General features: G+C 46.9%; 1 protein-coding gene across 2 annotated transcripts in view; it reads left to right on the top strand.

The window, feature by feature from the left end:
- LMAN1 (lectin, mannose-binding, 1) overlaps positions 1–10,317 on the top strand; it is a 37,612-nt gene extending 27,295 nt beyond the window's left edge. For both annotated transcript variants that reach the window (XM_015405849.1, XM_015405848.1), the window contains exons 11-13: positions 3,677–3,830; positions 5,709–5,830; positions 7,786–10,317. In XM_015405849.1, coding sequence (XP_015261335.1) covers positions 3,677–3,830; positions 5,709–5,830; positions 7,786–7,822 — 313 coding nt within the window. In that variant the 3' untranslated portion in view covers positions 7,823–10,317. The remainder of the gene's footprint in view (positions 1–3,676; positions 3,831–5,708; positions 5,831–7,785) is intronic.
- The last annotated feature ends 2,308 nt before the right edge of the window (positions 10,318–12,625 follow it).

The following is a 12,625-nucleotide window of genomic DNA, read 5'->3' as shown; positions in this document are numbered from 1 at the left end:
AACATTTCTCGTCTTATCGGAAGAAGACCGTGAAATAGCTGAGGCCAGGAGTTTAGCCTACACTCACTCACTGACTTCTATAGCTCATCAGGGTTTGAATGTCGATTTCCCATATCCCATAAGGTGGGACCACCAAAAAGACAAATAAGTGGGTTCTAGATCAAGTTATGAGAAAACAAGACTCACTGGAGAAGACAATAATTCTAGAAAGAATTTAAGGCAGCAGAAAAAGAGGAAGACCCAGCTGGAGTCAGACTGGATGTTTTGGTGGTCATTAATTCATAGGGTCGCCATAAGTTGGAATCAACATGACAGCACTTAACACACAGACACCCCAAGCTCCATGCGTGTTTCCCCTACAAAAGAGTTTCAGAATGGTTCGGGATGCAGTTCGAATGAATATCCAAGCAATTACAGAAAATACCTCCTTACCTGCTACCCCAACTGAGATACTGGTAGATGATATTTAAGCGGACTTTTAAAATTATTTCTAGCCCACCGTCCTTTTCTGAAACTTAAGGCATGATAATGTAGTGTAAAGCCATGCACTCAGACACCACAAGACATCCCACGGCAATGCAATAGAAGTTGGCTCACAGAAATTAGAAAGAGTGCTCAAAAGTATCAGACATGATATGTTGTAAACAGTGCAAAAACTGGAATTACAGAAGTAGAAAGTAATTCAGTAAGAGCAAGATAATACATTAAATTAGAGCTTCGGGAGGCCCTGATTTGGGTTGCGGCCTCACAAGGAGAGGAGGGAGAATTTAACCCACTCCTCCATAATTTTGCTAACAAACAAACATTATGGTCCTTTATAGAAAACGAAAGACTAAGAGCAGGGGACCTTGGCTCGATCAGCAAAGCCATGCAAGCGTGGAAGGGTTAAATCCCCCCTTTTCTCCGTGATGAGGCCCAGCCCAAAACAAGAACCTGCAAGGCTGTAGTGGAGCCTCAAAAGGGCAACGGGAGACAAGTCATCTTGATCTAGTTTGATCCTGTGCATGAATCGGATGAAATCTCCAAGACATGGCTGACACATGTTCTGTACCTCTTAAATTGTATAATCTGTTAAGTGAGAAAGTGATAATGCCAGCAACTTCAGGGTTTTTTTTTCCTGCCATCAGGTCAGTCGACTTCCGCCAACTCCCCTAGGGTTTTCAAGGCAAGAGACAGAAAAGAAGTGACTTGCCATTGTCTTCCTCTGTATAGCGACTGTGGACTTCCTTGGTGGTCTCCCATCCAAGTACTAACCAGGGCTGACCCTGCTTAGATGCCGAGATCTGATGAGACTGAGTTAGTCTTTGGCCACTAAGGTTAGGGCAGTAGAAATTCTCCTCATTGGATACGGAACATAACTTTTTGGTTTTTTGATATTATCACAGCCAGATTACTCACACACATGTATCGTTCCTGCTTGGATCAGAGATATCCAGATGTGGAAATATTTGAAGCTTGATTTCATATAAGGAGCATATAATTCACTTCAAGAAACTAATCTGGTTATCTTGCTGGTTCTTTTGATTCGTTATGTCTTTTGCGGTGTGAGTTGGACTAGGGATGCCAGCCTCCAGGTGGGACCTGGGGATCCCCTGGAATCACAGCTCATCTCCAGACTTCAGTTTCTCTGGAGAAAATGGATGATTTGGAGGGTGGGCTCTATAGCATTGGAGGTCCCTGTTCTCCTCAGGCTCCATTCCCAAATCTCTAGGAGTTTCCCAACCCGGATCTGGCAACCCCCCCCCCCCCCCCGTCCCCCGCTGGTGGCTCCCCAATGACCTGGCAACCCTAGATATGAATGTGCTAATTATGGTTATAAATCACTGATGAAAGCTTTGTGCCGAAACGCATTTGGCATTCTGTTTCGTTGTATTTGGGAGTGTGTGTGTGTTATCTTGTTGTATGTGTACAGTTGTTTCCAGTTCCTGATCCGTTTATGTATTAAATGACTGCTGTTATGTTTGGTGCACATAATTGAAATTATTCATTTACATTTTGCATCATACTCCTTTTTTTACTGTTTCTTTGTGCTCTCAACCTTTTTGGCTTACGTTATCTTTTTTTGGTTAGGCGTCCCCCCCCCCCCCCCCCCCCCCGTTTTTGTGGGAAGGAAAAGGCTAAGCCAAGAGTTGCAGTTTCAAGTAAATGAAAATCTGGTTCGAGACACAAATTTTGATTGTTCTGTTAACATTGAGATGAGATTATCATTCATGTGATGATATCCAGCAGTGGGCATTAATCCTCTTTGCAACTGGAAAGAAGCATCATAATAGGGAAAATATATATAAACATATTGATTAAGAACCATCCTGGCTACCTTATCAGCTCGGTTTAGATGTCTAATCACAGCTTCAGCATCTGCACCGTTCATGGCTTTAATTTGTTTTCTGTATGAGCCGAAAGGCCAAGATAATGCTACGTATTGCATTGATGCATGCAGGAAATGAATTTGTCCTGTAAAAGGTAATCATGACCCTCATCCCTAAATCTTTGCTGATCCCTAAAGCTTCTTCTTTATTTCTTACATGAGGGCATTTCAACAGTTCTGTTTGCCTTTTTTGAAATAGAATTTTGCTTCTTTGGGAATTATGATATTATTGAAAGCTTTGGGAGACTTAGATTGAAAACCGTGTCAGAAACCAAGCTGCAACTTGTCCAAAAACTCCTTTCTTTACATACAGCTAGTCTTTTCTACATTTGGATCGTATGTGTCACATTCAATGTGTGCAATCTTTAAAGGCAGTAAAATAATTTGGAGAGCTTGGTGCTTGGGAATTTCAAGAGCTGGGGGGGAGGAAAGCCAGTTCCAGTGGGAAAACTGAAGAAAAATTCACCCAACTGATGACAATTTAGAAAGTACGTAAAGCTGTGATTATCCGTCTTAATAGGTAATGTGAGTGGCCGTTTACAGTGACCACAAGATAAAGATGTTCCAGTGGATGCTTAGAAGACACATGATTCAGCAACCTTGCTGAAGTTAAGCAGAGCTGAGTAGTGATGTAGGTCTGGAAAAAATGGGGGGACATCTTTTCCCCATGGAAAAATTGTGACATTGGGGCAGAGAGCACGTGTTTTGGTGTGGGACCGCATTCTACTTTGCCGCCTGTCCCAGTGTTTCTTAATGGGGCGGGACACCTTGTACAGTCAAACTCCACACCCATACAGCGTGACGCAAGGCTTGTGCCCTGGATCAGTGCCGATCAGTACAAGAGTCTCGTTTCTGACTTTCTGCCCCTGGCAGGTTTTTGACCTGGGGAGGGGGGTCATTTTGAGTCGTGTGAGGTCTAAACAGCCACGGCAGGATTCGTCAGCCGGTTCCCACAAGCAGCACAGCCAAGCAAAGGGCTCTGTTGACCCCTCTTCCCCAGTCTTTGGCGGGATCCTCCCCTTCTGCTTCTCAGCTGTTCTCCCCCATCTATTGCCGTGCAGGGATGAAGAGCTACAGGATTCTGCTGGAGCATCAGTTGTGCTAGGAGGAGGAGAGAAGAGACCTCTCTGTCCCGGGGCTCCACTTCTTCCCTCTTTCTCTGATCCAGTTGGCCTTCCTGCCTGGCAAATAAAGGGAGCTCTGCCAAGGAATGATTAGTGTCTTGGAGTTGGAGCAGGAAGCTTTTCCTCTTGCCGTAGAGAGGGGCACAATGGAAGTGACTGAAAAGGTTGTTTTGTCTGTTTCCAGAAACTCCGTGGGAGAGACGTTGAGGCTAGTCAGTGGCGCTCAGCATCCTGGCTCTGCTGGTGCGATCTACGAAACAACCCAACACTTCAACGACATCAAGGAGCATCTCCACGTAGTGAAGAGGGACATTGAACACCTAGTCCAGAGAAACATGGTACGGGGATGTTTGTGAGCATGGTACCGTTCGGTCATGCGGATCTGCATGCTGCCACGAAAAGGCAAAGCAGATGAGGTGGGGTCATCGGTCACATCCACCATGGTGGAAAAGGCTGTCATGTCGCAGCCGACATACAGCAACCCCAAAGGGTTTCCAAGGCAAGAGACGTGCAGAGGTGGTTTGCCATAGCCGGCCTCTGTGTAGCGACCCCGGTCTTCCTTGCTGGTCTCCCATCCAAACAGTAACCAGGGCCGGCCCTGCTTAGCTTCCGAGATCTGACGAGATCAGGCCAGCCTGGCCCATCCGGTTCAGGGCTGCATCACCACATGCACCTGTTAATCAGGGGGTAGAGGGATGCAGCTGGTATTATCAGTGGGCCTCCTCTTGCCTTGCTTCTTTGTTCCGAGCGCTGCCTTCCCTTCTTGGCTCTCCTTTTGGAAGTAAGCTGAGAAAAAGTGCCTGGAGCAAAACGCAAAGAGAAGAGTGCGCATGTTCAACATCCTTCTTCTGTGCGATACTCTTACTGTCATAATAAGCCACACAGATCTAGTTTTATACTCATAGACCATGAGCTTTGCGTGCAGGAGGTCCCAGGTTCAGTCCCCAGCATCTCCCATTAAAAGGACCGGGTAGGTCATTATTTGAGCACACCTGTCTTGCCCCCGTCCGCATCTGCACTCCCAGGACTTTGAAAGTGCAGACATTGCCCTGACCTGGATAGGCCAGGCAAACCCAATCTTGTCAGATCTCAGAAGCTAAGCAGGGCCGACCCTGGCAAGTATTTGGATGGGAGACCTCCAAGGAATACCAGGGCAGGGAGGCCAGAGGCAGGCGATCAAGCCACTTCTCTGAACGTCCTCCATGCCCCAGTAGGAGTCGCCAGAGGTTGCCATGACTCCCAGGCATGGGCATGCACACACACGTATGCAAAAGTATCCCCAAAAAGGGGGATACAGACATTGCCTGGGTGTACAGATAAGACAAGTCCTGTAGACCCATCTCTGTCTGACATGGTTATCTGTATGAGGCCACTAAAAGCATTTGCAGCAGAGCTACAGAGTCTAGGATTGATACATAAATTGGAAAGGGGGAAAGGCAATGGGTGCAGAACACCGCTGGGGTTTTGCATAAGGAGCACAATTCTGCAAGCTTTCCAACAGAGCAGTTTGACGATGGTATCAATGACAGGGAGGGTGGGCGACGCTCCTTTGTTGGAGGCCTTCGAGCAAAGACTGGGCAGCTCCGGCTGTAGGTTTCCTTCACAGGGAGCAGGACTCGGTGGCTCCTGAGGTCTCTTCCAACTCTGTAACTCTGATTCAGCCCCGAACCAGTGTTTCCTCTAAGCTGAGTTAGTGTGAGCTAGCATGGCCTGGCTGGCAGAGCTGTTCTTTGTCATTTGACCACTGTTTAGGTCAGTTGCGAGCGGGCTTGTTTCACGTCCTGTCTGTGGGCTTCTGGTCAGTGAACCTGAGCACACTGCCTTGGAGGACACGTATCTTTGGTGAGCCCTTCTGCCTCTAAGGCAGCACGCTCAGCCTCACGGTCCCTGTCCGCTGCACCTAACCTTGCCAAAGTCTTTCATGTGTCAGTGGGAAGAATGAACGTAGGCTGGTGCCATCCCAGGCATCTTACCAGGTGACTTCAAGGCACCTGAGAGCTCCCCTGGGCCAGGCCTGGATCAAGTCCTTTCATTGTCTGATTCAGGAAATACCAGTGCCCACCCTGGCAAGAAAGACCAGCGTTTGTTGAACACTGAAGTACTACTTTGAGAGAGAGAGAGAGAGTGAGTGTGTGTGTGTGTGTGTGTGTGAAGCGCGGTCAAGTCGCAGCTGATTTATGGCAGCCACTTGCTGAGTGATCCCTCTTGTTTTCCAGCCATCAAACGAAAAGCCCAAATGTCCAGAGCTGCCTCCGTTTCCATCATGTTTATCGACAACACACTTCTTTATATTTGTAGCCATCCAGACAGTGCTGTTTGTTGGCTACATCATGTACAAGTAAGTCACTGTTCAGGTGTGGCTCAGAACAAACCATTTGTGGTCATGTGTGCTTCAGCAGGACCGACTAGTTCAGCTTGTGAAAAGGCCCTTCCGAGGGGGACCCCAGTCGCTGCGGAGGGGCCTAATGGGGTCTCCTTGGTTTCTGAACCAATTGATAAAATAGCGAACCGGTCGAGAAGCAGAGGGTTGGTTTTTGTTTTGCCAGGGCCTGGGTACCCGTGGTCCACGGCTGAGAACCCTTGTTCTCAAGCCGTTTTCCTTCCTGAAACTCATTCCCCCACCACAAACCCATGGTCCAGTACTGGTTTTTAATCTCTCACATCCAGAGAAAGCAGCTGGTGTGTTCCTGTGGTGGTGGGGATTTACATTATTTATATAATGCGGGGAGGGCGGGGTATAAGTTTGATAATAAAATAAATAAAAATGTAGCCCCCTTTTTCTCACAGACAAAAGGGGTCAGGAAGCAATTTTTTCCCCAGGCCAGTTTGGCTGGAAATTCTGGAGGGTTTTTTTTTTACATCTTCTGGGTGTGGAGCAGGGGTCACTGGGTGTGTGTGGGGAGGGGAGGTATTTTGTGAATTTCCTGAATTGTGCAGGGGGTTGGACTTGGATGATCCTGGGGGTGCCTTCCAACTCTATGATTCTGTGAACTCAAGGTGGATGACGCATAGTGAGTTAGTACAGTCAGCAAAATGGGGCATTCAATAACGAATTCATTAGGAGATTAGAAATCTGGAACCACCAGAAAGAACTGAAGTATAGCATAGTATTAACACCTAAGTGGTGCAAAAATGACATAGTAGGATCCTGCTTACCATAAGCTATATGCAGCAGCAGTATTAGACCAGTATCAGTCGTTTATCCAAGCAAGTTTGTGAACCATTTGGCCTAAAGTAGCCTTATTGCCTGTGCAGAAAAACCCTCTCAAATAGTTAAGTTTTGCCTAGTTTTCAGAGGGCCAGGAGAGTGGGAGCTTTCCTGGCCTCCTTGGGCAGGCCGTCCCACAAGTTGGGAGCCCCAACAGAGAGAGCACCCATACGGGCAGTTGTCGGTTTTGCCCATTTGCGGGTTGGTTGCCTGGCCAAGTGGGAAAGCAACAAAACGAAAGATGAAGCCCTGCCTTCACAAAGGTCGTTGGCAATGGAGTCCCTGCACTCCTGTTTGCAGTTGCCATGTAGTATGTGAGCCAGCCCATAACAGCTTATCAGCCTGGGCTCTAAAAAAAACATTCGCAGCTCAGGCGATCCTCATTTCCACGTGTGATAGTTTAAAAAGATGGTTCCATCGCTTTCCCAGTCTTTCTCCAAGGCTTGCCGTCATATCCCAGAAGTAAATATGCCTGGTTTAAAGAGTTCATGCAGTAACGCTTTTTTAAAGAAATCTAAAACAGTATAATTTGTATGTGGGGCTCAGTCTCAGCAAAACTCGTTTGGTAGATCGTAATGCTGGAGTCAGCGCTACTTGGAGCCAGCACTGTTTGGGGATCGTTTCGTAGAAAAAGAGCTAGGGGAACTCATTAGCATAACTCATTAGCATATGCCACACCCCCTGACACCAGGGGCCCGGCGGTGGACCTGCAAGGCCGGCGGGAGTGCGAGGAAGCCCCGCCAAGGCCCTCCCTGGCCCCAGGCAGGGGTGGGGAGAGGCGGGGAGGAAGCAACTTACCCTCCCTCTTCTCCTGCCTCCTCCTGGCTGAATGAGGGCCGGAAGCGGGGCGGCCGGAAGCAGGGGGCGGGGCTTCGTCATGTGCCCCCCCCGTACCTCATCCGAGGGAACTGCGATCCCCCGCGATCCCCCCCGAATCGACCTCTGGGTTTAGTAGTTTCCAGATGAAGCCCGTGGTTCGTGCTTGCCCTTGACCTGAAAGGTGCCCTGCTGCCTTCAGACAGCCAAGACCGACCTCCTCCTTTCCATCTGAATTGACGGGTTTCTCTCTTTTTGTGTGGTTTTAGGAGTCAGCAAGAAGCGGCAGCTAAGAAGTTCTTTTGATGGCCAGTCATACGGGCAGAGCCAGTTCATGAGTTTGCGAATGAGGGAAACGTTAGTGTTTAAAAATGCTTCAATATTGTAAATTATCGAGTTTTCGGCTGAGTACACTGAATTCCGGATTTAAAATATTGTGACGTTGACTGACTGAAACAAAACCGAGGCAGGTTCTGCCTTTCTCTAGAAGCTGGAGTATTCTTTAACCTGCGGTCAAGACATTTCCCAGGTTGGAGAACCACGTAAGAAAGGTCCCTGATTTATTTTATCATTTTGGTCTGTGGGAGATCTTGTCACAGAATATTATATATCAGATTTATTTTGTGTGGCGGGGAGGGGAAGACTGCCAAATGGCATTCCCCTTCTGTTTTTATGAAAAGAGGGTTGTAAAAAAGTTGCAAGCCTGAACTTGAAACGACTTACCAGCAAAAGGCATTTATGTAAGGAAGACATCTCCGGAACAAAAAAAACAATTATGGACCAACATTTTGGGGAGTTTTTTTTATTTTGCGGATGCAGCAGGAGAGAACGAATTCAGCAGAAGCATTGGCGCCCCTTTCCGAGCATGTTTTGATATACTACTTTGTACACCGAGTAGACTTTTGTAAAAGTGTTCTTTACTCTCTCTTCAGCGAAGAGACCTTAATGTGCATGACTTTAAATTCATCCAGCTTGATAGCATACGGTCTAGTGGTGGGACTGAGTCACTGAGCGTTATTGCAAACCATACAGATGTGTCAACGAGCCCTTCAGAGCGGCAGAGCTGTTTGGCCAGGAGCATAATGGGTACTACCTTGACAGCGTTCCTACAGACTGTACCATCATTTACCCTTCAGCTCTTGCTGAATGGTTTTATGTATAATCCACTCACGTTTCGGACATGTATTCCCACTCTGAGTCATACTATCATGTAAGGATTTTGTTGAAAGGGGAGGGAGGGTGAAGCCGATTCCCCAACTCAGACTATGAACCTGATCTGCCTTGGTTTGACATCTCGAACTTGTTTTTCCATTGCTGTCTTCAAGGCCCCCATTTTTAAATGCTCCCAAAACTATAACTGACGAGAGGATGCTCCTTACCTTAGTTTCCCAGACAGAAGAGTCCAACATTAGCCGAAAAGCTAACCGTTTGGAAGATCTCCAAAGGCGGCTACTGCCTGACCACGTTCAGTATTACATACCTTGTGAACGCTCTTGCCCCCGACAATTTGAAGAACAGACCTATGCAATGCTTCTCTGCTTCTCTTAATGGGATTGTGCGTCTCTCCTTCCAGATGGTATCTGTTGCGTTACGTGCTGGATTGTACGTGATAAAACTTTCTCAGTGGTGTCGAGTCTCTGTTTACAGCTCTCGCTAAAAGAAGCGGCTGCTCCAAGCTAACCCCTTGTCTCAAAAACGAAGTCACAAGTGAGAGCAAATGCAGGAGAGCATTCTTCAGATCAGCCAGAACAGCACAACGGTGTTGTGCCGCAGCTCACTCAAAAAGTTCACACCAGCAAGTATTCTTACAGGTGCCTTGGACTAAAACGGATACTAAAAAAAATTAGTGTTGTTAAATTAAAAAGTGTTTTCTTCTTTAAGGGATTCTTTGTGTTCTGAACTTTTTCACCCTTGGCTGCCCGCCACCAGCGCCAAAGAGGAGCCCACTTCTGTAATATAAGGATAATTTTCAGTGCGTTTTTTTTCTGCTGAAAGGACTGCTTTTGGGGGGGATGTTTCTTTTGGGATATACTTGAGCAGGTGGTAGAGTGAAAATCCATTTACAAACATCATCTATATATGGTCTCCACGTAATGTGACTCTTCCCCAGCTGTGGTGCGTTCAATTGGAGAATTAAAATATTGAAGCAACTAGTGGTATTGTATCTTGTGTTCAGGAGGGATACAAAGTCAGGGTTTTGATGGCATTCTGCAGGCCGAAAAGATGTGCCGGGCATGGCCTCTTCGGAAGCATACGGAAATTTGACCTTTTCTTAACAGGAAATACAAAACGGACCTCTCCCGAGTATTCCTTCTACTTCAACAGTGGAACCGGATTTGGCCAATGCAGCCTCACTTAAAAGTCTTCAGAGGGGCTGAAATCCAGGATGTCTTCCTGGGTAGACCCAGGCATACTTCTGTGGATTCTGGCATGTGGTCAAACAGTCTTTTCATACTCTTTGTCTCCAAAAAGGCTATTTGCTAATTGGTTCCTGTCCTGTCTCTTTCTCAGCCTGCAGAACATGTTCACAAGTTACAACCTAATACAAGGCAACTTGCATCGACGTTGCGTTGATCACCATTGCACGCATTATCGCTAGTGGGGGGAGCTTAGAACAGACAAGTGCTGTGAATGACTTAGCTGTATGGTGTGTGCGCAAGCCCTTCCTCCCTCTGTTGTCCTTCTGTAGAAGCGCGACTGAAAGAGAACTTAATTGTACCATCGACTTGTAATGCTTAAAGAAAGCTGTCCTGTTGTCTCAATGCCAAACGGTTCACAAGATCAGAATCCTATTTGAATAAATGCACATATTTTAGTATGCTGTGTTGAAATTTGTAAGTCAGCCAAGATACACTGATGGGATGAGGTGGCGAGGTCTCCAGCATTCTTTATGTGGTGTATGGGGTTATGTGTCAATATGGGTAGAAACTAGAAGATCCTGTAGGCTTTCCCTCTATGTATTTCATCCTGCATGAATCTGTTGTTCCCTCAGTATTATTTTGGTTCTTCAAAACTGCCTTACACTGGACCATAGGGCTAGGTAACCCAGTGTCTGGATCACAGCATACATGGGATTGGTTATACCGGTGGTCCAGAAGAAACTCAGTGGGTGAGCTTGGATCTTCCCTAACTCTACTACTTAAGATAGATTCGGGTGGGTGCGTAGCTTAAGACCTTTAAATGGAGAGGCTAGAGATGGGGACCTGAGATCTGCAGGCTCATTGCCACTTCTCTGCACCAAACTTAACATCTGGTTACTACTGCATCCCCTATAGCAGTGTTTCCTGTGCTTCCCTACCCACACATTTTCCACCATCAAAGGATGCTCCCTCATTGATTTGCAAGCAAATGAACCCTTGTGTGCCTATTGTAGAATCCTTGGTAGAATTTTGAAGTATGAGTTAGACATGTGTTCTGTTCATAACGAAAATGGGCCGGGCCAGTTGGGCCTTGAAGTTGCTCCAGAGGACAGGTGTTAATGTATAGAAACAACTTAATGTCTCACACAGCCTGTTTCTCAAGAACTGGATGAAGTAAGGCAATCCTGGAGAGAGTAACTTAGCAGCTACTGGAACTCTCAGGGGCATCTTCCACCCAGACAAGCTAACAGATGTTCCCACCAAAGAAGATCCTCTCCATATGCGGTTCTGTACACAGCGTTCCACTTCCTACCAACAGCTGATTCTAATTTTTTTTCTTGATTCTCATAAGTTACAGGTTCTCTGCTCTGATGCTACATCTGATCGCCTGCCAACAGCACATATTTTGCTTGGTGCAGTCTGAAGGTAGACCCCCCCTCTCCCCCCAGGCAGTGCACTTGAAAAGAAAAGTGATATATTACTTGTTTATATGCTCCAGTCAGCAGATGCAAGGAGGGGGGTAGAGATACGTGTCTCCTCACCCTAGAAAGGAAGGGCTTCACCAACTGATATCTATGATGAGGACGAATACACCTGAGACGTGAATGAAAAGCCCAGTTTCATGTAAAACCAGCTGCACCCTCCTAATTTAAGTGGTTAAGATGCTGAACTGCAGGCTGTGGAAGGTCAGTAGTTCAGCAGTTCGAGATCCGAGTGCCGCATGACAGAGTGAGCTCCCGTCTCTAGTTCCAGCTCCTGCCAACCTAGCAGTTTGAAAGCAAGAAATTGCAAGTAGATAAATAGGTACCACTTCGGTGGGAAGGTAACAGCGTTCTCCGCGCCTTGGTGTTTAGTCATGCCGGCCACATGACCACGGAAATGCCTTCAGACAGCGTTGGCTCTTCAGCTTTGAAATGGAGATGAGCACCGCAACCCTAGAGTCGGATTCGACTGGCTTTTGAGCAAGGGAACCTTTACCTTTACCTTACCGCTTCCCTAGCTGCTAGGAGAGGGAAAAGGTAAATACCCATTGACATGCTAAGAAAGCAATACTTGGAGTGCCTCTTTATCTAAAAAACCAGAGCATGGGACAAATGGAATGAAATCTGCCATCTTTTCCTGAAGGGTGTGTATGTGGAAGAAAGGTGCTGAAATGAACGGCCCAGTGAGGGAAGGTTGTGGATGTGGCAGGGTTCAGGGGCCCCCTCTCGCCCAGGTACTCTGTGTTTGCCTTACAGGTGAGGATTTTAGTTGGACGCTTGCTCCTGTCTGCTTGCAGTTGAGCATGGGGGTTCCCTTGGCACAAGGACTTGAGAATGTTGTCCCAAAACGTTTGTGGAAGGAAGCCGCAAACGTGTTTTGCATGGAAAATGAAAATCATAGAGTAATAATCGTAAAAGAAAACTTATTTGGGGGAATTCCTAACCCTCTTCTGTGTCTGCAAAAGGCAGGGGAAGGTTAGAGGTGTTGGGTAGACTTTCTTTCTAGAAAGGTCATCTGTTTTTACTGACTTTCTTGGGGAATCCTGATATTATCTGTTGAAAACTTTTATAATCCCCTATTTCTCCCTAAAATGGAACCCAAAGAGGGTAAGCTGCTAAGGAAATGACCAGGGAAATGCCGATTGCCACTTTGGGGTTGGGAAACAATTTTCTCCACACCAGTTTGGCCAGGGATCCTGGAGGGGTTATTTTGCTGTCTTCTGTGCATGGAGCAGGGGTCACTGGGGTGTGGGGAGGAGGTAACTGTG

This window comes from Gekko japonicus, unplaced genomic scaffold (genome assembly GCF_001447785.1).
Source record: "Gekko japonicus isolate JY-2015 unplaced genomic scaffold, Gekko_japonicus_V1.1 scaffold201, whole genome shotgun sequence".
Taxonomy (NCBI): Eukaryota; Metazoa; Chordata; class Lepidosauria; order Squamata; family Gekkonidae; genus Gekko; species Gekko japonicus.
Note: the sequence above shows the minus strand (reverse complement) of the source record. Positions and strands in the feature narration are given on the sequence as shown.